At 40.5% G+C, this 21,839-nt stretch overlaps 2 protein-coding genes and 1 pseudogene across 2 annotated transcripts; 1 reads left to right on the forward strand and 2 right to left on the reverse strand.

The window, feature by feature from the left end:
• Window positions 1–6,206: 6,206 nt before the first annotated feature.
• On the reverse strand, window positions 6,207–8,431 carry LOC137720198 (uncharacterized). Its single transcript, XM_068459236.1, has 4 exons — window positions 8,269–8,431; window positions 8,076–8,149; window positions 7,185–7,626; window positions 6,207–6,771 (listed from the first exon to the last, which is right to left on the reverse strand). The coding sequence occupies exons 1-4, from the start codon at window positions 8,383–8,385 to the stop codon at window positions 6,499–6,501; spliced, it is 906 nt and encodes a 301-aa protein (XP_068315337.1). The 5' UTR covers window positions 8,386–8,431; the 3' UTR covers window positions 6,207–6,498.
• Window positions 8,432–8,920: 489 nt separating this feature from the next.
• On the forward strand, window positions 8,921–10,911 carry LOC137719883 (pentatricopeptide repeat-containing protein At5g38730-like; annotated as a pseudogene).
• A 996-nt stretch (window positions 10,912–11,907) lies between these two features.
• On the reverse strand, window positions 11,908–12,519 carry LOC137719884 (uncharacterized). Its single transcript, XM_068458876.1, has one exon. It carries the CDS (start codon window positions 12,517–12,519, stop codon window positions 11,908–11,910), a length of 612 nt encoding a protein of 203 aa, XP_068314977.1.
• Window positions 12,520–21,839: the final 9,320 nt, after the last annotated feature.

A 21,839-nucleotide genomic window follows, 5' to 3' on the forward strand; every position in this document is an offset into this window, starting at 1 on the left:
TAAGGTTATTGAGACATGATTTTTTAAGGTGGATAGAATGTGAAAATGGATTAAAATGAGTCAAGATAATAATGATTAAGTAGAATCATGCTTTTCAATTAAAATACCTATAATATGCGGTCTGTATTTGAACTTTTCCGAATCATGTTTTCTAATTAAGTGAAATATGGCCAAATCAGCCCTTTTTTTTTTTTTTTTTTTTTTTTTTATGGGTCATAGAAACTTCATTAACAACACAACAAAATTACACAAGATGAGGCCCAATTACATACAACAAAAAGGACCCAAAAAATAAACGGGGAAAAAAAAAATCTGAAACTGTTGTAGGCCTAAGTAAATCAACTGTATTTAGAACTAGAGAGTGAGAAGGCCGGCGGCAAGAGAGAGAGGTGTAATTTTGGGGTGTGTATTGTATCACTCCATTGTGTCTTTATTTATTATAGTAGGATATGTTAAAGCCTTACCCTAATAGGATTACAACTCTAATAGGATAATATCTACTAAAGGGAATATTTCAAGATATCCTAGATACATTAGGATTTACACAATCACATTCCTAATCTAATAGGACTGCAACACTCCTCATTGAGTGTGTAAATACTCAAACAAAACTTTGCATCGCGTCTTTAGTAGTTGAGGTAAAAAAGTTAATGAAGTCGTCGGCACAATAGACGAATGTGAGTCTCAAATTTAAAGAAAGTATGCATTGATAGTAAAACTCACAAAATCTCGCTAAAACCTAAGGTAGGTAAAAACTCATAAACTAAGGAGAAAAGTGAGAAGTATGCATAATGTCTAAAACAAATGTCAAACGGGACGAAAGTAGTGAACTCAACGGAATATGATCATCCCAAAATGGGTGCCTCGTCAAAACCTTATTAGGTAGCAAAAACCCAGTGGGAAAAATGCTCTTAATCGTAGAAAACAAAGTACATGAAGATCAAGTGAGTATGCTTTCTGGATACTCCCCTTGAGTTAGACATAACTTCCAAATAAGAGAATTACAAGCAATTCAACTCAAATAATTTACGCATACCAATTCCTTGGACGAGCTTTTGAAAAGTAGACTTGGGCAATGACTTGGTGAAGAGATCGGCCAAGTTGTCCTGGGAATGGATTTGCTTGACTTCAATGTTCTGATGCTGTTGTTACTGGTGAGAGTAAAAGAACTTTGGCGCTATATGCTTGGTGTTGTCTCCCTTGATGTATCCCTTCTTTAATTGCTCGATACATGCTGCTTTGTCTTCAAAGATTGTTGTAGGAAAGTCAACGACGGAAGTAAGACCACTATGCTTCGAATATGTTTCATAACTGCTCGCAACCAAAAGCACTCACGTGAGGCTTCACGCAAGGTGAGAAAGTCAACATGGTTCGAAAAAGTCGCAACTAGCGTTTGCTTGGTAGACCTCCAAGATATAGCGGTGCCTCTAACGATAAAGACATAGCCCGTTTGAGAATGTGCCTTATGTGGATCAGACAGATAACTAGCACATGAGGCAGGAATCAACCCGAGGACCGAGGGGGCGGTAGCTCCTCCCGAGGATTCATGGGTGTACAATAAGCCCAAATCCGTTGTACCCTTAAGGTAGTGGAAAATGTCTTTAACACTATTCCAATGTTTGTGTGTAAGCACGTTGTTGTATCTAGCCAAAAGATTAACAACAAAGGAGATGTCGGGTCTAGTGTATTGAGCCATGTACAATAAAGCACCAATTGCACCCAGGTATGGAACTTCAGGCTCCAAAATCTATTCCTCATCTTCCTTGGGATGGAAAAGATCTTGTTTAGCATCTAGAGTCCGAACGACTATAGAAGTACTCGAAGCCTTTGCTTTATCCTCATTAAAACGTCGTAACACCTCTTGGGAATAGTTCAATTGATGTACTAATATTCCATCTGAACAATGCTCGATCTCTAGGCCGAGACAATATCGAGTTTTCCCAAGATCCTTCATCTCAAATTCTGATTTCAAGTGAATGACAATTTCCTCAAGCTCTGCATGAGTTCTAATGTGGTTCATATCGTCGACATAAACTGCAACGATAGCAAATCCGGAATGTGACTTTTGATGAATACGTGTGAGCATAGTTCGTTGTTCACATAACCCTGACTTGTCAAATATTCACTCAGACGGTTATACCACATCCGCTCGAATTGTTTCAATCCATAAAGTGATATTCTCAATTTAATCAAGAAGGTGTTCCATGGTCTAAAACTATTTGAACCGGTCAATGTAGATTTCCGTATCTAGATCCCCATGGAAATACGCGGTTACCACATCCATAAGCTGTATACTCAGATTTTCGGAAACTACCAAATTGATAAGGTAGTGAAACGTTATGATGTCCATTACGGGGGAATACATCTTCTCATAGTCAATCCCAGGGCGTTGAGAGAAGCTTTGCACTACCAGGCGTGATTTATATCGCACTATTTCTCTTTTCTCATTATGCTTCCTCACGAAAACCCATTTGTAGCCCACGGGCTTCACATGTGGTGGAGTAGGAGCTACGTGCCCAAACACCTTGCGTTTCGCAAGCGAATTGAGTTCGACCTAAATTGATTGTTTCCAGTTTAACCAGTAGGTTTTACGTTGACATTCATCAACAGAATGTGGTTCAATGTCATTGCTAAGCATGATGTTGGTACCAACTATATACGCGAATGCATCATCGAGAATCTCCTCCTTCTGATTCCATTCATCATCCAATACTGCGTAATGGAGAGAAATCTCATCATTATCAGGAGGCCGATTTGTCTTGTCAAAGACATCACCGTAATCTAGAATAATCTCATGCGTTGGAACATATGAGTAAGCGGTGGTCGAATTCAGACTAAGGTTACTAGCTTGTATTGTTTTCCTTTTTCGGAGTTGTGAATCCTTTGAACCAGGGGGTCTGCCACCTTTCAGGGTAGGAGCAGATGATTGGCTAGCCGTCAGTGTACCGTGGCCGCGTAGGAGGTGCGCCCGCCCCACCTTTAGGGATGGTCCGACCTTCCAAGGCAATGTTATGACTTACGTTAAGTAAGTTCATCATTGCAAGTGCGTTTGTAGCGGCTATATGTGATCTCGTCACCTTTGCAAGATTTGTAAGGCGTCCAACATGCTTTGAGCAATGCTCTGAAGATCTAGAATACGACGCACTTCAGTTTCAGACTAGGTAATGCGGGGATCTAAAAGAGACAAAGTGGGAGTAATCCACGATAATTCATGGCGTTCGACAGGAATGTTAATGTTCTTATCTCCCCCTAATGATGGCAAAACTATCTCATCAAAGTGACAATCTGCAAAACGTGCAGTAAAAAGATTTTCTATCAAGGGCTCTAAGTAGCAAATAATTGATGGCGAATCATAACCGACATAGATTCCCATTCTTCTCTGAGGACCCATTTTGGTACGTAGTGGCGACGCTATTGGCACATAGATTGTGCATTTAAACACACGTAAATGTGAGATGTCAGGCTCGTATTCAGTAACCAATTGTAACGGTGAATGAGGTTGGGTAACAATAGGCCTTAGGTGGACCAACATAGTTGCGTGCAATATTGCATGGCCCCAAGTAGATATCGGGAATTCAATTTGCACAATCAAAGTCTGAGCTATCGCTTGAAGGCGCTTTATGAAAGCTTCTACCGGGCCATTTTAGGTGTGAACATGGGGTACATGATGTTCAACTTCGATCCCAACAAACATGCAATAATTGTAAAAAGTCTGTGACACAAACTCTCCAGCATTTTCCAGTCGAATTGACTTAATCGGATAATCAGGGTGGTGAGCCCGAAACTTAATGATTTGAGCTAGGAGTTTTACAAATGTAGCATTACGTGTGGACAATAAGTAGACATGTGATCAACGTGTCGATGCATCAACCAACACCATGAAGTATCTAAATGGTCCGCATGTTTGTTGGATAGGTCCACAAATATCCCCTTGAATCCTCTGAAGAAACTTAGGGGGGGTCGTGAATAATCTTTGTAGCTGAGTGTTGAATATTCAACTTCCCTAGGGAGCATGGTTTGCATGGTGGATGGCTGGGATAAGATTTTAGGTGATGCCTGTGTGATACTTTGAGGATACAGCAAATCATAGCTCGTCTGGATGTCCCATTCGATCATGCCAAAGTAGGAAAGTGCTCTCGAACCTAGGCATAAGGCCGGCCTCGTGGTGGGTCTCCATGGATTGAATGGTCATTATGTACAACTCACTCGGAAGACATTCTAGCTTCTCGTGAATACGCTTCTGTTCATATTCGTAAGAAGTGATCAAAGAAATTCAGAACCATTCTCTTTAGTGGTTTCAACATAATATTGATTATCTCAATATCTCTAAAGCTCAGGAACGTTCTTCCAGAAGGTGGAGAATAGAAGGCCTCTTTAATGGTTAATTTAGTACCATTAGACAACATTATACGAGCCTTTCCGTATCCTTTGATCAGGTTAGATGGGCTTAAGAGGATTGTCAGAGGTGCATTTTTAGGTACGAAGTTAGTAAAAATAGTGTTGCTCATGCAAGATGGTTTGCGTGGTAGCACTACCAGCTAGACAGCCCACTAGTCATACCTAGAAATAAATTAATTTAATCGGTCACATGCATAAATATAATTCCATTCATTCAATTAATCAATCGAGAAATAATATCCATAAAAATAATTATCCATAATTCAAAACAAACCAAAAACCAAACAAATAATTCCAAAGACTTAGAAAAATTGTCCAAAAATTTAAACCATAAACTTAGAAAAATAAGAAGGGGGGGGGTTCAAGTTAGACATGTTCCTAAAACAGAGGGTACCAAAAAAAAACATGGTTAGTCATATGGAAAACCATAGACATGCATTGTAGAACATTTGGGTTCTATAGATATGTATTGGTTTAATTTTAGCATGAAAGTTACGGGTTTCATGTGGTATGTTTTGAATGAAAACTTCGGGTTTCAAAGGCACTAAAATCGAAACTACAGGCTCAATTTTAGTTATGAATGTCTAGTTCATATATAGGGGTACCTGCAAGAACACAAAATACAATATACAACTAAGTGCAGTGGATTTGTGGATTGCTTCAGGAACCCAAGTGTGAGTGCGTTGGGACTACGAAAGAACCCATGAGCAACAAAGGCAACAAGGCCTAGTAGAGGCAAGAAGGTGATGAGAACACCTGAGCATTGATAAAACCCGATGCTCTACACATCTTCCTCCTAAATAGGAATCTTGAAGATTCGCATTTGCGGTGTTGATTAGTGGAAGTCGATCCATAGTGCGAGATCCTTAGAGGAGTAAGCCAAGCTCACTTAGGAGGAAACCTCTCACTTTGGAGAGAAACACTCATTCTGGAGAGAAAAACTTCTTAGCAGGCCATGTTTTTGTCTAAACAGAAAAGCATGATTTTCCTCATGTGTTTTGAGGTTCATGTGTCCAATCAGATGTCAAGGAACCCCAGAAGGTATTGGTGCTAGGCTCCACAATCGGACTATTAGGCGGGCTCAACATACATAGCCCGATAGTCTTTTGGCTATCATTTGGCTTGGTGAGTCCTAATTTTTTTTAGCCCAGACCTTTATTAGAATTGAGTTTTGTGGCATTTTGGGAAAAAACTTAGCCTATAACCCTATAGCTATCTCCACTGGAGATGGCCTAAAATTTCGTAGTTTACAGCCAATCTATGAAGACCTTGAACAATTGCTCTTGAGAACTCGATCGCAAATCCTTTTAGAAGAGAAACTTTCATTTCACGTCCCCACGCCACGGGGTGTATACACACCACACCAATGAGGACTGAGCGCTTCGTTGACTTCATATTTTTGTGCTTGACAAGCCGGTTGAGGTCCATTTTCACAAACTAGCCGGTTGAGGTCCATTTTCTTTTAGCAGAATCTTAATAAGCTAGAGTTAAATTGTAAACTTTCTTCAAATAATTAAAATGGAAAATTACTTTCCGCACTCTTCTCCTTCTGCTCTCTAAACTTTCTATCACGGGTTTCTTCATTTATTCAATCCAATGACTAGGGCAAGAAAGGAAGGAGTAGTGCATGGGGAGAAAAAAGTATGAAAATCATTTCCCTTAAAATCAACCTAAATTACGGAGTTACCCACCTTTTTCAATCCGAAAAACAGGGTCTCAACCAGATTTTCTTGACGTCCATGACTGGACCAAGCAAATAGAAGAAGAGTTTGAAAATTCTTAAATTATCATCTATTTTGTAAAGGAAGTAGGTCGTGAAACAAGTACACGCAAACTTGAAACGACTGAGATAAACATGCTTGAAATAACCCAAATAGCCAAACCCTCCAGCAATTTTTCCGACGACATTTCATGCCCTACCCATAATGTAAATGTATAGCTACAACTCAGTCTCACATCCACAGCTCCAAAACCCTAGAGATCAAAGATGCTCATCTCATCAGGGTTTTACATGTCAGACCAAAGTTCACTATGGAAAATCATACTATGGGACCGACTTTATTTGAAGATACGGGAACGTAACAAGTCAGGGATTATGAGTTACACCAAGGCGATGCTGCTTTCTCCACCTGGGGGCTTACGAACACCACCCAGATAGTCTCTGGATGATGCCTTTCCATCAGCAAAGATGTTGCTGCCATTCATCTCTCTCAGCTTAGCCGTGCTCAGGGGCTTTTCAGTAGATCCTGGAGGAACATCTCCCTTAAATATATCATTCCCCGTCAGCTCCGCAAACTTCTGGTTATGTATTTTCCTTGGAGTCTTGGAAACAGGTTCCTCACTGAACATAATATTACTCTGACCTCCAGCAGGCTGCGTCACAAAAAGTAAACTTCAACACTTGAATTCAAGAAATGTTACTTCGCAAGATAGTCCAGCATTATTCGGCAGAGTAACAAATATATGCCTGGATTACAGGAAAGTGTTCACCAACAGGCTATCTTTCTAGTTTCTAGGCTATCAACTTTGAACCCTCGGTCCAATTAATTCTTTTTGGAATGTATGGTCCAAACTAGCAGTCTCATCACTAACATGCCAGACGACTATTTGACAAATGACCCTTAACAGGAGAACCCTCAATTGCACAGCTCAAAACCAAAATTACGGAAGTCCAAGTTATCTAGTGTTGCATTTCCTAATTAATTAATTATCATAACTAAAGCTGCGAAATGAAAATATAATGAAAACATTCATTCACAAAAACGAAAAAGAATCAGTGAACTCACATTTGAAACTTTGACAGAGGTGCGCAGATTTCGGGGTGTAGGTTCCCCCATGTCTCTGGTTTCTCTAGTTTGCAGGGTGTGAGCAGCAGCCAATGATCGAGGCAAGACTTCAGGAGGAGGGCCAAAGATGTCATTTCCAGTGAGTTCCTTGGACTTGGTATTTGATACACTCTTCTTAGATTTTGAATCTGAGTCGGACTGCAATGTCCCACTCAATTCACGCTGCTTGGCAACCTCAGGAACAGTGACAGGCTTCTTGGGCGTGATATGTTCATCAACACTGAATGAAATTTGACTGACTCCATTGAGTGCTTGCTGATAAATACGAAGCCCCGTTTTGTTACTAGCATCATTAGATTCCGGTGCAGCATCCTTGCCTGACCCAGCTGCAAATATACCATTTCCAGTAATCTCCTTCAATTTATAGCCTGAACAAGGCTTCCTGTACCGCATTTCGTCTGGGTTTTAGATTTGCAGTACAATATTGGTGATTAACCATATACTCAAAAGCAGTGATTTCTTGCGGGATCAAAGATGGGTAAATTTTGAAAAAGAGAAACAAAATTATTGGGTTTCATTGCATGCATTTGTAGACCATATACTAAATAAAGATCACATCAAGCATATGTGGGTTAGGCTAGTCGGCCAAGCCAGTGCCACGGCCTCGTAGATTAGAGCAATTTAGAATATCGTCTTATCACAAGAGATAAATTAAGATCACATGCATATAAAACAATCAAAGTTGATATTTTTCTGATCAGAAAACAGAAATGCTTGTAGCTTTGATTCAGCAGTTTGAGCAGGTTAATGGGTAATTAGCAGAAAATTACAGTAACGAAGCATGCATTACTAAATTAGTAGCTAGATCTGAGCTGAGAGAAGAGATCTTACTGTTTGTTGAGGCTCTGAGCTTCTTCATCAGTGATCTGACCGCCATGGAGCACCTTGCTGATTCCATCGGACGGCTGAAAATGCACCGCTTGAGCTTAATTAACTTTCTTAATACACCACCAGCAAGAAAGAAAACAAGAAGAGATTGACATTTGACTACTAAGTAGGTGTTGAAAGTGGAAAGTACAGCAACCTGATGAGAGCGGGGGGCGGAGGAGGCGGTGGCCGGAGAGTCGGAGTGTGGGACCTCTTTCCACGTCAGCATATCGGCAGTGTCTCTGCGAGGCTTTCTCAGTGGTGTTCTCTCCATTGTTTTCGGTCTCACTCCCTTCCTCTGGCTCTCTTCCTCGTTTGGCTTTTGGATGAATAGAAAATAGCAAATAATAAATAAATAATCAAAAAAATGTTAATGACATTAAAAAGAAAAAGGTTAATTACATTTTAATTCTATTCACTTACAACCTCATATAACATCTTCAAACATTTTAATGTCATAAATTTATTATTATTGTATTACAATTTCATACCTCAAAACATTTTAAGTTAAAAAAAAAAAACTCAAAGCAAATGATCATTTACTACAGTAATAAAAAATATTTAAATCATTACATGACAGTGTGAATTTAAATTCTATCAATAACAAATCTTATCTCTAATCTATTAAAATTTATCATTTGATAAAAAATAAAAATAAAAAACTCGAACCGAATAAAAAAAATAAACAGGAACTAATAAAAAAAATTAGAAAAAAGCGAACGAAAGTAAATAGTAATTTTAATTTGATTTTCGGTTTGGATAAAAAAAAAGGAACCGATTGAAAGCCGACTAAAGGCTGTCAGAGTTTGATGGCTGTTTTAGTTTCATTGACTGGTGAGACCCAATTCATTCACAGTGTGTGTGCGGTTGTAGTAAAGGGTCATTGAAGCGCTTCCCACTTACAACCACTCCTTGCATTGCTCTTGAACTATGATTCACATCCTCACCAAGCACACCCCCTTCAAACCTGCGCACCAACTGCTTGAGAAAATTGCCCTTAAGAATTTCTTGTGCTCTCCCTCGGTTTTGAATGCTTTGGTTCAGACCCATGACGACCCTGATGTGAATTCACATGTTTTGAGCTGGCTTGTGATCTTTTATGCTAATTCTAAGATGACCCAAGGTGCGATTCAGGTTTTGGGGCACATGAGGGTTCATGGGTTTAAGCCCCACTTGCACGCTTGTACTGTCTTATTGAGTTCTTTGGTTAAACATAGGTTGACCAACATGGTGTGGAAAGTTTACAAGAATATGATCAACGCCGGAATGTTCATTTGTACAATGTGTTGATTCATGCTTGTTGCAAGTCTGGGGGTGTAGAGAAGGCAGAGAGTTTGCCGAGTGAGATGGAATTCAAGTGTGCCTTTCCTGATCTTTTCACATACAATACGTTGATATCGCTGTATTCTAAAAGGGGTATGCAGTATGAAGCTTTGTCTGTTCGAGATAGAATGGAAAGAGCAGGAGTTACCCCTGATATGGTGACGTACAATTCTCTTATGTATGCGTTTTGTAGAGAAGGTAGGATGAGGGAGGCTGTAAGACTTTTCCGTGAAATCAAAGGTGCTACTCCGAACCATATAACTTACACCACATTAATTGATGGGTATTGTAGAGTGAATGACCTGGAAGAATCTTTAAGATTGTGCGAGGTAATGAAGGCCAAGGAACTGTATCCGGGAGTTGTTACTTATAATTCAATTCTTCGCAAGTTGTACGAAGAAAGCAGGATGAGGGATGTAAATAAACTTTTGAATGAGGTGAGTGAAAGGAATGTTGAACCTGACAATGTTACATGTAACACATTGATTAATGCTTATTGTAAGATATGAGATATGAGGACTGGTGTCAATGTGAAGGATAGGATGTTGGCAGCTGGACGCGTTTACATATAAAGCACTCGTTAATGGATTTTGCAAGGTTCTGGAGATGGACGGTGCTAAAGATATTTTATTTGCCATGCCATGCTTGATGTGGGAATTTATCCTAGTACCTATACATGGATTATAGATGGTTACTGTAACCAAGAGAATGAAGCAGTTATAAGACTTCCAGATGAGTTTTCTAGGAAAGGTCTTTGTGCTGATGTCTCAGCGTACAGGGCATTAATAAGAAGGTTATGTAAACAAGAAAGGGTTGATAGTGCTGAAAAGGTTTTCGGTCTTATGCGAGAGAAAGGTATATCAGGAGACAGTGTAATATTCACTAGTCTTGCATAGCTTACTTGAAAGCAGGAAAGACAAGTGTAGTTTCAGCGATGTTAGATGAAATGTACAAGTGGAGGTTGATGGTTACACGCCAGATCTATAGATCTTTCGGTGCTTCTTTTGCCAGTGATTATGATATCATACGCTTATTTTGGGATCATATATGGTTGAGAGAGGCCGAATGTCAAAAAATGTTATTATTAAGGAAGTACCACAAACATAAATGAACGATGCAGATGTTGCTGCGAGTTTGATTATAGGCTCAATGTTTTCATGCTATAACACAAACCTCTTGGCCTCTCTTAAAGGTGTTGGAGACTGTTATTGACTTGTGGCACCGGAAGGTATATGGACTCCTGGAGAAGCTAAGAAACAGTGATAAGTGCTTGTAGCATAGTAATTTTGCTAGTAAGTCAGGCTTTTTATTGCCCCTCAAAAATTGATGACCAAGTAAATGTGTGACATTTTATCATATGCTTTAATGGGATTTCAATCAGGAAATGGTCTCGTAATGCCTCTTTTATCTATTGGAATGGTACTATACTCCCATCTGGATCTACTTTACAGATATACTGATTTTCATCGCGGTTTTGGTGGCGGCAACACAATTAATCAGAATGTGTTGTTTTTTTTTGGGGGGGGGGGGGGGGGGGGGGTTTTAAATTATACTCGGAAAGCATCTGTTTGGGCTGTTCTGTGGAGATGTGCATCCTTCCATGAGTGGGACGGTTGGCTTGCATTTTCCAAAGCATCAAGTCGAGGTGTAGGCCGAACAGAAAAATATGTGGAATGGGGGTCTTCAAAATCATATGTGACAGATGATTTGTATGTAAGTGCTGAAGACCAAGTAGTTTAAGAATCCATCATGCTGCTGTTTTAAACTGAAACTACTTCAGCGCTTCTGGTTTGGCACATGCGAAGCTCAAGTGATGAATTCTAGCTACATACTGCAGTCATTGTGTATAGGTTAGTGATATTTCTATATCTTTCATTTTCTTCTATCCATTAGAAATAAATTTAGAAAGAAAATTAGAATCGGAATCTTATGAACTGGGATTGGCTCAGCCGTTTTTGTTACTGATTTGCCAAACAAATAAATAGAGAATATTGCACAACAAGTAACATAACCTGGTTACAGTAGTTGTTTTTTTTCTTGGTCTGAGGTCTTAGTCATTGCTGTTACTGATATGTTGAATAAGACTTGTGCCAAAACGTTTAAGGAAAAAAGTTCTTTAGAGAACACTCCGTAGGAAAAGCTGTGTGTTTTGGCACAATGTTTTTGAAGCACAAGATCACAACCTAGGTTTGAGTCAATATTTCCACAGTTGCCTAGACTCCAGTAATATTTTGTAATTGATGGAACAATTCGATTACATTATATATTTCCTCAAATGCCTTTTTGGATCTTTTTTTTTCTTCTCATGGATCGTCTGATTCATATACACAGTTACAAAGATAAATTTCGACAATCACTTCAGTCCTAGATAACATAGGTCAGTGTGATACGAGTAGGAAAACAAAAAAACCACAAAGAATGTTTACACCAACCAAAATCCCTCTTAGTGCGCACACACCAATTATTTTTGTGCCTAAAAACCCTCTAGCGCAGCTGCTAGTGCAAAAATTTCATAATCCGAACAAATGCAACCGTGACCATGACCACTTTCACAACCACACTCATCCCATCTTTTCAACCTCCTGTTTCTTTGCCTCTTTTTCTCCATTTCCACATGATCTGCTTGAACTTGAATCTTGATTCCTACTTGCAGTTCAGGCGGTTTGACACCTTCTAGAGCATGCCCAGTTGTTGGAAGCACCGTGATCCACTGGTCCAACTCCATGCTTGGTGATTCAAGGACGTCCTTCCACGGAACCTCTGCCCTGCCCAAGAGTTGTGACCCTCCAATCCTGCCAAAAACCGGCACAGTGCTCCTCCAGCGGAGCTCGAAAACCACACTTTCTTGCTGTAGGGTGTTGTCCATGGAGAGCATCTCGGTTCCAGAGCACTCCAAAGAGACAGACTCATTCCAAACGTGGTTGGACTTGGCAGAGATTTCTCTAGTGTTGAGCATAATTCTTCTGTTGTTTCCTGCCGAAAGAGAGTATCGAACAAAGAGGTTTCCTGTGGTCTTGAATTCGATGTTTTTTGCTTGTATGATCTTCAGGTCACAGCTGAGGGAAGAAAAGTTTGAAGGAGTCATTGTATGTGTTTGAGAGTTGTAGATAGATAAAGACAGTGCTGATGGATGCTTTGGCGAAGGGAAGGTGGGTTATATATAGTGTATGGGATATTGGAAGGAAGGTGGAATTGCTTTTTGAGGAAGCTGCTTTTACTCATTAAAGTAATACTAATAGTGTGCAAGATCAATGTGCAAGATCAGAAATGGAGTATTATAAATTATAGTGTTATCTGCTTCGGATTGGGGAATCATGAGAGATTGAGTGGAAGATTATGATGAGTTATTATAAGCCCCTTGAGATTCTTGAAGAGCTGGATTTCATATAAACGATCCTTGCTGCCACTTGCTACTTGCAACACTAGGATTGGCTTACACTGCAGTGCTTTTGGACCTGCCACATGTACATGCAAATATATAAATTATGGAATGTGCTTGTGCTATGCTATGTGGTTTGTTCTTCCACTGCAAGATCATTTTGATTTCTTCATCAGACCCTGCATCGTTCTTCTGGGATTTGCTAATAAATTGATCATAACTTACCTTTTTTACATGGGAATACTTTGATCTACAACTTATGTTTTGTTTTTGCACCTCTAGACTCATGATTTGTAAAGAGACCGTTTGAGTACCATTCTGTTTTCTGTTTTCAATTTCAGTTCAACCTTTTTTTTTTTTTTTCCCTTTCCTTTCTTTCTTTCTTTTTTCTTTTAAGTTGAAACGTGTTCGGTAACTGCTTGCATTTATAAAAAAAATGAAAATAAAAAAAAATAAAAAAAAAAGCTCTGAAAGCTACGAGCCTGTTTGATAATTATTTGGTTTGTTATGATTTTTTGTTTGAGATATTGAAAATGTATATTGTTGAAATGTGAGATAAATAAGAGCGGACGGAATATGGAATATAAAGGGAGATTGTAAAAGAAATGTATAAGGGTACAAAAAAAGAAAACGAAAAACCTAAAATTAATTCAAGTTTTGCTTTCACTTTAAGTTTTCATCCATTTGTCCTTATTTCTTTTCCTCCATCCCATTACCATTCATTTCTTTCTGAACTTTATTCATGTATAAGAGTGGGTTTGTGTCATGCCTAAGTTACTGTGTTTAATATAACACCATGCTTTCGAGCTTAACGATCAATGTGAGATTGATATACATTTGGCCCATTATATGATGGTCCCACGTGAAGGAGGCATTTCATATAAAACCCCCACTTTTTCTACCGTTTTGTTCAAATCGCAAGATGCTAGTTGAGAGAAAGCATCGTTGTAGTTAAGAGTGGACTAATGACCCGTCTCTTATAATATTCGACATTAATTTGATTTGGCAAGTGAATTTTCTTGACACCAAAAAGATAGATAATATATAAATTATAAGTGGTCTCAAACTCACATATTTTCAATATTTGATCCTAGACTCATGCCATTGGTTATGGACAACTTGAAAGATCGCCTTAGATTGTCTTAAATTGGGTTTGATACTAGCTAGAAACTTATGTTGCTAAATATTTATCCATCTACAAATCTACAACTAGAAAAATAAAGCACCATGACACTTAAGTGGGCAAATAGAAACTTGAACAAAATCGAGTATGCAAGAAGATTTAGTTTACAACGCACGAGGCTGGATTAAAGATAGTATTGAAAATACTGACTGACCAGGATCGCCACTTTACTTTGTTATATAATTAATAGGTTTAACACAAAGAAGATTCCAATCGTTCATCCTTTGGATAAGATAACAGTATCTTATCCACCTTTGGATTTTAAGGTTTCGTGGGAATGTACCTTGGCTCAAACAGTCCGAATCATGTTTTGCTCGTTCAAGCTTAGTTCATAAGTGAAAAGAGATGAGCTTGAACAAAGTATTAGGTTGGTTAGAAAAATTAGCCAAGCTTAAGTTTTATTATGTTCGGCTAGTAAAGCTCGTGAACCATTGCGCCTGATTTTTCTACTTCACTTAGGTTTTGTCTCTGTAGGTATTCCAAGCAAGGTTTTATTAGGGCAATTATCATTGGTTGGTGGACATCCAAGAAGGAGTATTGTAAATACTATTAATTCTGTGGTTGTCCACATGGAGCCAATGTGTAATATGTAATTTGTTAGTACTTAGTCTATGTAAGTCCTCAGCCTATAAATAGGTACTCTCATTTGCGGACCTACAGTTTGGACCTAAAATAACAATTTGGGCTGAGATGGGTTGATCGGAGTTGAAAATGCCACAATCCTCGCCCCAGTAAATATCCTTCGCCAATGGGCTTTTAGCCCAAAATGGGTTTAGTTTGGCCAAGTCCTCATGGAAATAGGATTGTGAGAGGATTAAGTACAGGCGTAGCTCCGTCGAGTCCTATGCAAACTAAAAATGGCAAGAAACAGAATAAACCTTGGATAAATATGAACCATCCCAACGATTAGAGTGCCTACGTGATCAGATGAAAATGAATAGGTTGCATAATTGGATCAAATGCAAATCCTACTTGGAGTCAAAGAGGGCAAGACTGGATGGATTTTTTTTGTTAAGAAGGGAATTAAAGAGATAAGTGGAATATTCTAGTAAATGTTGATGTAAACATAGTCCTATAATGACTCTGCCTCGACAGGCTTGTTTATTATGGAAGTCTCGCCTATAAATAGAGAAGGCTCTGCAACGTTGAAAGCCCCTTCAACTCAACATACAAACACCTTATACTTTCTATGCGAAACATTCTCACAACCCTAAGAAACAAATACTAATTATCCTAAACCTCTCCCCTCCCAGCCAACAAATATTCAGTACGTCAAAACATCATTGGGTTGGTAACCGGCAACATATTCAGTTTGTTGAAACATCACTGGAGTCATAGAACTAATTGCTCTAGAAGTACCTTTAGTTCGTCGAAACATTCAGTCGGTTATGTAGACATCGAAATTTCAGTAAAATAAATGTTAACCAATGTATTAAAATTACAACATCCATTTACTTCACCAACCTCACACACTTACTTCACCCACAACATCCACTTACTTCACCTACAACCTCCACTTACTTCACCTACAACCTCACACACTTACTTCACCCACAACATCCACTTACTTCACTTACAACCTCACACACTTACTTCACCTACAACCTCCACTCACTTCACCAAAAAAATGAATGGTGGTGATTCATTCTCAAAACCTATAAATAGGCTTCTCCATCAAGAGGAATACCAAACCAAAAAAAACCAATTCACAAATACATTTCTCTACTCCCAAAATGGAAGAGAATACTCCCCACACGAGGGACCAAAACCTTGAAGCCTTAAAGTTCTAAAGCTCTCAAGAAAATCCCGAAGGATCAAGAAAGCACTCTTCATTCTTCGTCAAATCCTCCTTCAAGATCAAGCCCCAACAGCCCTTGAAGAACTCCCACCAACTCAAGATCAAGCCCCGACGGCCCCTTGAAGAAAGTGTTCATCATTCATCATCCGTTCATCCTAAGATCAAGCCCCAACGGCCCTTTGGATCAACAACCTCAACAAATCCACACATCCAATCGTTCTTCAAGACTAAGCCCAAAAGCCCTTGAAGATCTGCTCATCCATCAACCTTCAAGATCAAGCCCAAAAGCCCTTGAAGAAATCCATACACCCATTCTTCAAGATCAAGCCCAACGCCCCTTGAAGATCCATTCATCAACTGTTCATCCTAAGATCAAGCCCCAACGGCCTTTTGGATCAACAACCTTAACAAACCCATACACCCATTTTTCAAGATCAAGCCCAAGGCCCCTTGAAGATCCGTTCATCAACTGTTCATCCTTAGATCAAGCCCCGACGACCCTTTGGATCAACAACTCATCCACAAACCTACACCCTACGAAGATAGAATCAGAGGACCAAATTTGAGAGAGATCGTAACCCCAAAATCATTAAACACAAAAATATTATTTTGTGCCACGTATTCTTGTTCCTCGTTGTCAAGAATTTTTCGTGTTCACAAAATTGGCACGCCCGGTGGGATAATCTCTACCTTTCATCTCTGTCTCCGTTCAAGATATTCAAGCACACTCCATGGCTTCAAACAAAGAACAAGTCATGACTATCGGCACTACCTCCATTGAAAAACAGCTGGTTCAGATGAAGGAAACAATTGCAAGCCTGATAAAGACTGCAGAGGAGAAAAACTTGCAAACCGCCGGACTCATCAACCGTCTGGAGGCACAGCATGGCGTCAAAGTGAAACCAAGCTCTCTTCCAACTAAGAAGACCGAAGAAGGCTTTAACCCAAATGCCTACGAACTCATGTCAAAGGCTAGGCATGACTTTGCTTCCTCTTCAAATCTTGGAAAGAAGGTTTCAAACACCGTCAACGACAAAGATCGTGACTTCACCAAAACTCAAAAGAAGTTGAAGGAGCATGGTTACGGAGTTGACAACAACAAAGCCGGACTTGGCTTCACACCAAATGCACCCGTGAAGATTTCAAGCAAAGTGAAGAAAGCAAGCGCTCAACACATCAGCGTGAGCATTGAACAAGACCAAAAAGAGCCTAAACTAGCCCCTCGGACGTCGGTCTTCGAAAGGATGAGCCATTCAAGCTCCAGAATTTCAGTGCTTAATCGCATTGGTAGTCAAGACCGAACCTCTGTCTTCAAGAGGCTTAACGCGCCAACATCCCAAAGCTCTGTTTTTGAAAGGTTGTTAAAGCCTAAGAAACAAAGCAACACAGCTATCTCTCCTCTACGACGATCAGCTTCGGAAAGATTTGAAGATAATGAGAAGCTTTTTGGAAAGAGGAAGACAACACCAAAGGAAGAAAAGTTCGATGGGTTAGCAGAAAAAGGCGACGTTCGAAGCTTGATTCCTTCAAGGATGAAGCGCCAAACAATCCTAGAGGTCGACACAAAAGGACCACTGAAGGTAAGGAGGCGCATCATCGTCCACACTGGCAAATCTTCATGCCAACAAACCCAAGAGAACAGCACTGAAGATGAAATCCCTAAGAAAGATGTCACTTCTGGCTCTTTCGACTCAAAGTCTTCACCTCGACTGTTAGGGGCATGCTCCAAGTCAAGTGAAATTGAAGGATGGACTCATGTCACTCCGAAGAAACTGCACGAGAAACATATGTCTTCTCCACAAGTGTACCAATCAGAAAGGAGGGAAAGCAGCTTTCGCCAACCTCCAAAGCAATGTGAAAATGTTGAAGATAAGAAAATTTCAACACAAAGATCGTTCATGCGGGATCTTTTCTTCCTCGAAGACTTATTCAATTTCTCAATCAAGGCTCCTTGCTATAAAGATTGTGAGGAATGCATTTCGAAGATCGCTTCGAAGAAATTGGACAAGCAGCAACCATCTTGTCCACAAGTTTATCAGTCGAAAAGGGGGCAAAACAGCTCTTGTCAACCTCCAGAACAATGTGAAAGTGTTGGAGATAATGAAATTTCGACACAAAGATCATCCATCCCCATCACAATGTGCGACCTCTTCCCAAAAGACTTCTTCAATTACTCGGTCAAGGCTCCTTCCTATGAAGATTGCGAGGAACGCCTCTCCCAGATAGCTTGACAAATCCACAACAACAACCAATGCTTCTGGTCCGCACGAGCATAAAAGGCGACATCAATTGCTCCTTGCCTGCATGAGCTGAAACTGCAAACGGCACCACAAGCTCTTTGTCTGCACGAGTTGAAACTGCAAACGACACCAAAAGCTCCTCGTTCGCACGAGCCTAAAAGGTGACAACCAACGCTCTTTGCCTGCATGAGCTGAAACTGTAAACGGCACCAAAAGCTCCTTGTCTGCACGAGTTGAAACTGCAAACGACACCAAAAACTCCTCATCCGCACGAGCCTAAAAGGCGATAACCAAAAGCTCCCTGCTTGCACGAGCTAAAACTGCAAACGACACCACAAGCTCCTTGTCTGCACGAGTTGAAACTGCAAACGACACCAAAAGCTCCTCGTTCGCACGAGCCTAAAAGGTGACAACCAACGCTCCTGGCCTGCAAGAGCATAAATTGTGTACGGCAAAATCATTATCAAAATCACCAAAAAAAAAAAAAAAAAAAAAAAAAAAAGAAAGGAAATAACACATCTTGGTGATATATATGTTTTATCTATATTTAGCACAATACACTGACTAAAATAAGGCATGTCCATTGATCTCCGAGAAATTACAAGTGCGTACAAAAAAAAAAAAAAAAAAAAAAGATGGAGCTTTCACAAAGGTTGTTCACGTGAAGCCCCACTACATGGCAAAACTCCAGGAGCAGGAGGCATTGAAGATAGATCATTCGAGGCCTCAATACTTGGTGGAACGCTAGATGACGCAGGAAAAAGGTGCCTCTGGAAGAAAGCCGCAAGCCTTTGACGGTCACTTTGAATTCGACCTTCAGATTCTTGCAGCTGATCAAGCTTCCTCTTCATGCTCGTCGAATAATTATTTACAAGCACGTGCAAACCTCTATTCTCGCGCTTAAGCTGTTGGATCTCTTGTTTAAGATTTTCCACCTCCGCCATCAATGATTCAACTTGACGGGATCGAGCAAGTAGGCGTTGACCCATGTTGGACACGGAGCCCGCACACTGAACATTGAGAGCTAGGGACTCTTGAACGGCCAACTCATCGGACCGTCCTGAAAACAGCCTACTATCTCTAGGAGTGAGGAGGTTCCTAGCTACTATTGTAGCTGTTGTTGCATCCTTCATCACGGAGTCTTCACCTGTAAAAGGGCCACTAGAAGATAAGAAAGACGGGCACCATACATTACCTTGACGCGGCGCACCCGTATCACTGTTGAGACTCAAATCTAAGCAAATGTTAGATGGGTTTTTCAAAGGTGTTAAAAGAGAAGGGTTGGATGGAGTAAAATCTCAAAGGGCCGTTAAAACAAAATACACCGAAGACGATTTTTACGAATGGGCAATCTTCAAAGTGTGCATGTTGGAGGTGATCGATACCTCTATAAAAGGAGAGGCGACACAACCACCGATTCAAAAAAATTGAAGAGACACCACTCTTCAAATCTTAAAAGCCGGATTTTCCTGCATAAAGTTCGGCAACGCTCTTCAGACACAATCTCGGCTTTTCAGATAACACGTGCAACTTTGTCAAAGATCTCTGACAAAGTTGAAAACGCGTGGAGGTCATTACCCCAATTACCACACTTTTGTCGACAAGCGTGGGTGACAAAGCCGCATCCGCACTACTACTTGCCATTAAAATTTCTATATATGTCAACATTCATGGCAAGGCATACATCCAAAAACGCATGACTCTTCTTCTCGGCCGAGAATGTAGCTGCAACCAAACCTCTCAACATGCTCAGTTTTCTTCTTCCCTGAAAGACAAAGAGAGAGAGAGAGATATCAGTCGGCACTTGGAATCAAGTTTCCCATTTGGAGCCGACTGCCTGGAATCCCTTCCCTGATTGCTTATCCAGCCCTGCTCTCAAGTACTCATCTTCAACTATTAATGTACCCCCAAAGAAGATACCAGATGCCTGGAGTACAGATGAGGCAGGAGGAAACGGTAGATCGAAGCATGTGGAGACAAGCACAACAAATATATGTGCTGATTCATTCGCTGCTTCTTCAAAAGCAAAAGTATCTCATATCATCAAGGGCGAAAGCAAAGGTATCTCATATCATGCTTTTTCCCTGTCTTTTCCTTTGCCCTTGTTCTCACCTGCCAAGACAAGGACAGAGAAAACAATATGTCGGAACCTCCACTCAAACTTGCGCTGCCACCAAGAAGTGATGGTCCATTCAAATGCAAGGTTTGCATTCCACTCCTGTATCAGAGGACAAATACTACAAGAGAAGATGCCAAACCTGCATAAGGAAATACCACTTCTGCAAAGGGAGCAAGTAAGGCAAGTGAAAATGATACATCAAAGCATGTGGAGACAAGCACAACAAATATATGTGCTGATTCATTCGCTGCTTCTTCAAAAACAAAAGTATCTCATATCATCAAGGGCGAAAGCAAAACGTTGCTCTCGAGTACTCGTCTTCAACTGTTGGTGAGTCTTGAATTCCCTCAGCGCATACTTCAGGACAGGCGACGAAGTGTCGGCTCTTTACACTGAAGCTGCCAAGCATAAATGAATTGCTGAGAAGTGATGCCTTGAAAGACCATTTAAAGGCAAAGGGTTGCGCACCACCTCGGCTATGTAAAAGAAACAAGTAGAGAAGAATGCGGTAGGAGCTGGAACAAACTGCTGGAGCACGACGCCTTCCCCTACAGCACCATCCAGACATAAGAGTTTAAGTCAAATCCAAGCTCGACATCATTGTTCTAATCAAAGAGCTCGAGAAGCCTCAACAACCCTCCGCTGGCGCCGTCACCAAAGAGCAAAGCCTCGCCGCGCGACGCCGTTAAACCGTCAACACTTATTCAAAAAGAAAAAGTATCTCATATCATGCTTTCTCCATGTCCTTCCCTTTGTCCTTGTTCTTACTCGCAGGGCAAAGAGAAAGAGAGCAATCAGCCGGCACTTGGAGTCAGTCTTCCGATCTGGAATCGACTACCTGGAATCTATTCCCTGGTTGCTTACCTAGCGTTGCTCTCGAGTAGTCATCTTCAACGGTTGATACACTTCCAGAGAAGGGACCACATCTGCTTGGAGAACAGCTAAGACGAGTGACAATGAAACATCAATCTTGTGGATCGTCAGCAAACGCAACAACTGCATATGCTGAGTCATCCTCTAACCCTCTTCAAATATGAATTGGAAAGATTGAACAAAGAAACAGGTCATCACCTCCACCTCGTGCTTGCCTGCCATGTGTCTGAATCCTGAAACCGCTCATGGTCCTATTTTCACTCAAGATCAAGCCTCAATGGCCCTTGAAGAAATCACAAGTCCGATTCAAAATCAAGTGTTCACCACCCTTGAATCAAATTCAACTCCAGATAAAAGGAGTTAAGTTCAGACCTTCGGGAGAGACCAAAAGAATCTTCCAGCCCAGTTCAAGATTAAGCTTGTGGAAAATCAACGATTGGAGGACACTAGAAAATCTTCCAGTCGAACTCAAGATCAAGCCTCGATGGCCGTTGAAGAAATCACAAGTCCGATTCAAAATCAAGTGTTCACCACCCTTGAATCAAATTCAACTCCAGATAAAAGGAGTTAAGTTCAGACCTTCGGGGGAGACCAAAAGAATCCACCAGCCCAGTTCAAGATTAAGCCTGTGGAAAATCAACGATTGGAGGAAACCAGAAAATCTTCCAGTCGAACTCAAGATCAAGCCTCGATGGCCGTTGAAGAAATCACAAGTCCGATTCAAAATCAAGTGTTCACCACCCTTGAATCAAATTCAACTCCAGATAAAAGGAGTTAAGTTCAGACCTTCGGGGGAGACCAAAAGAATCCTCC

This window comes from Pyrus communis, chromosome 16 (genome assembly GCF_963583255.1).
Source record: "Pyrus communis chromosome 16, drPyrComm1.1, whole genome shotgun sequence".
Lineage (NCBI taxonomy): Eukaryota > Viridiplantae > Streptophyta > Magnoliopsida > Rosales > Rosaceae > Pyrus > Pyrus communis.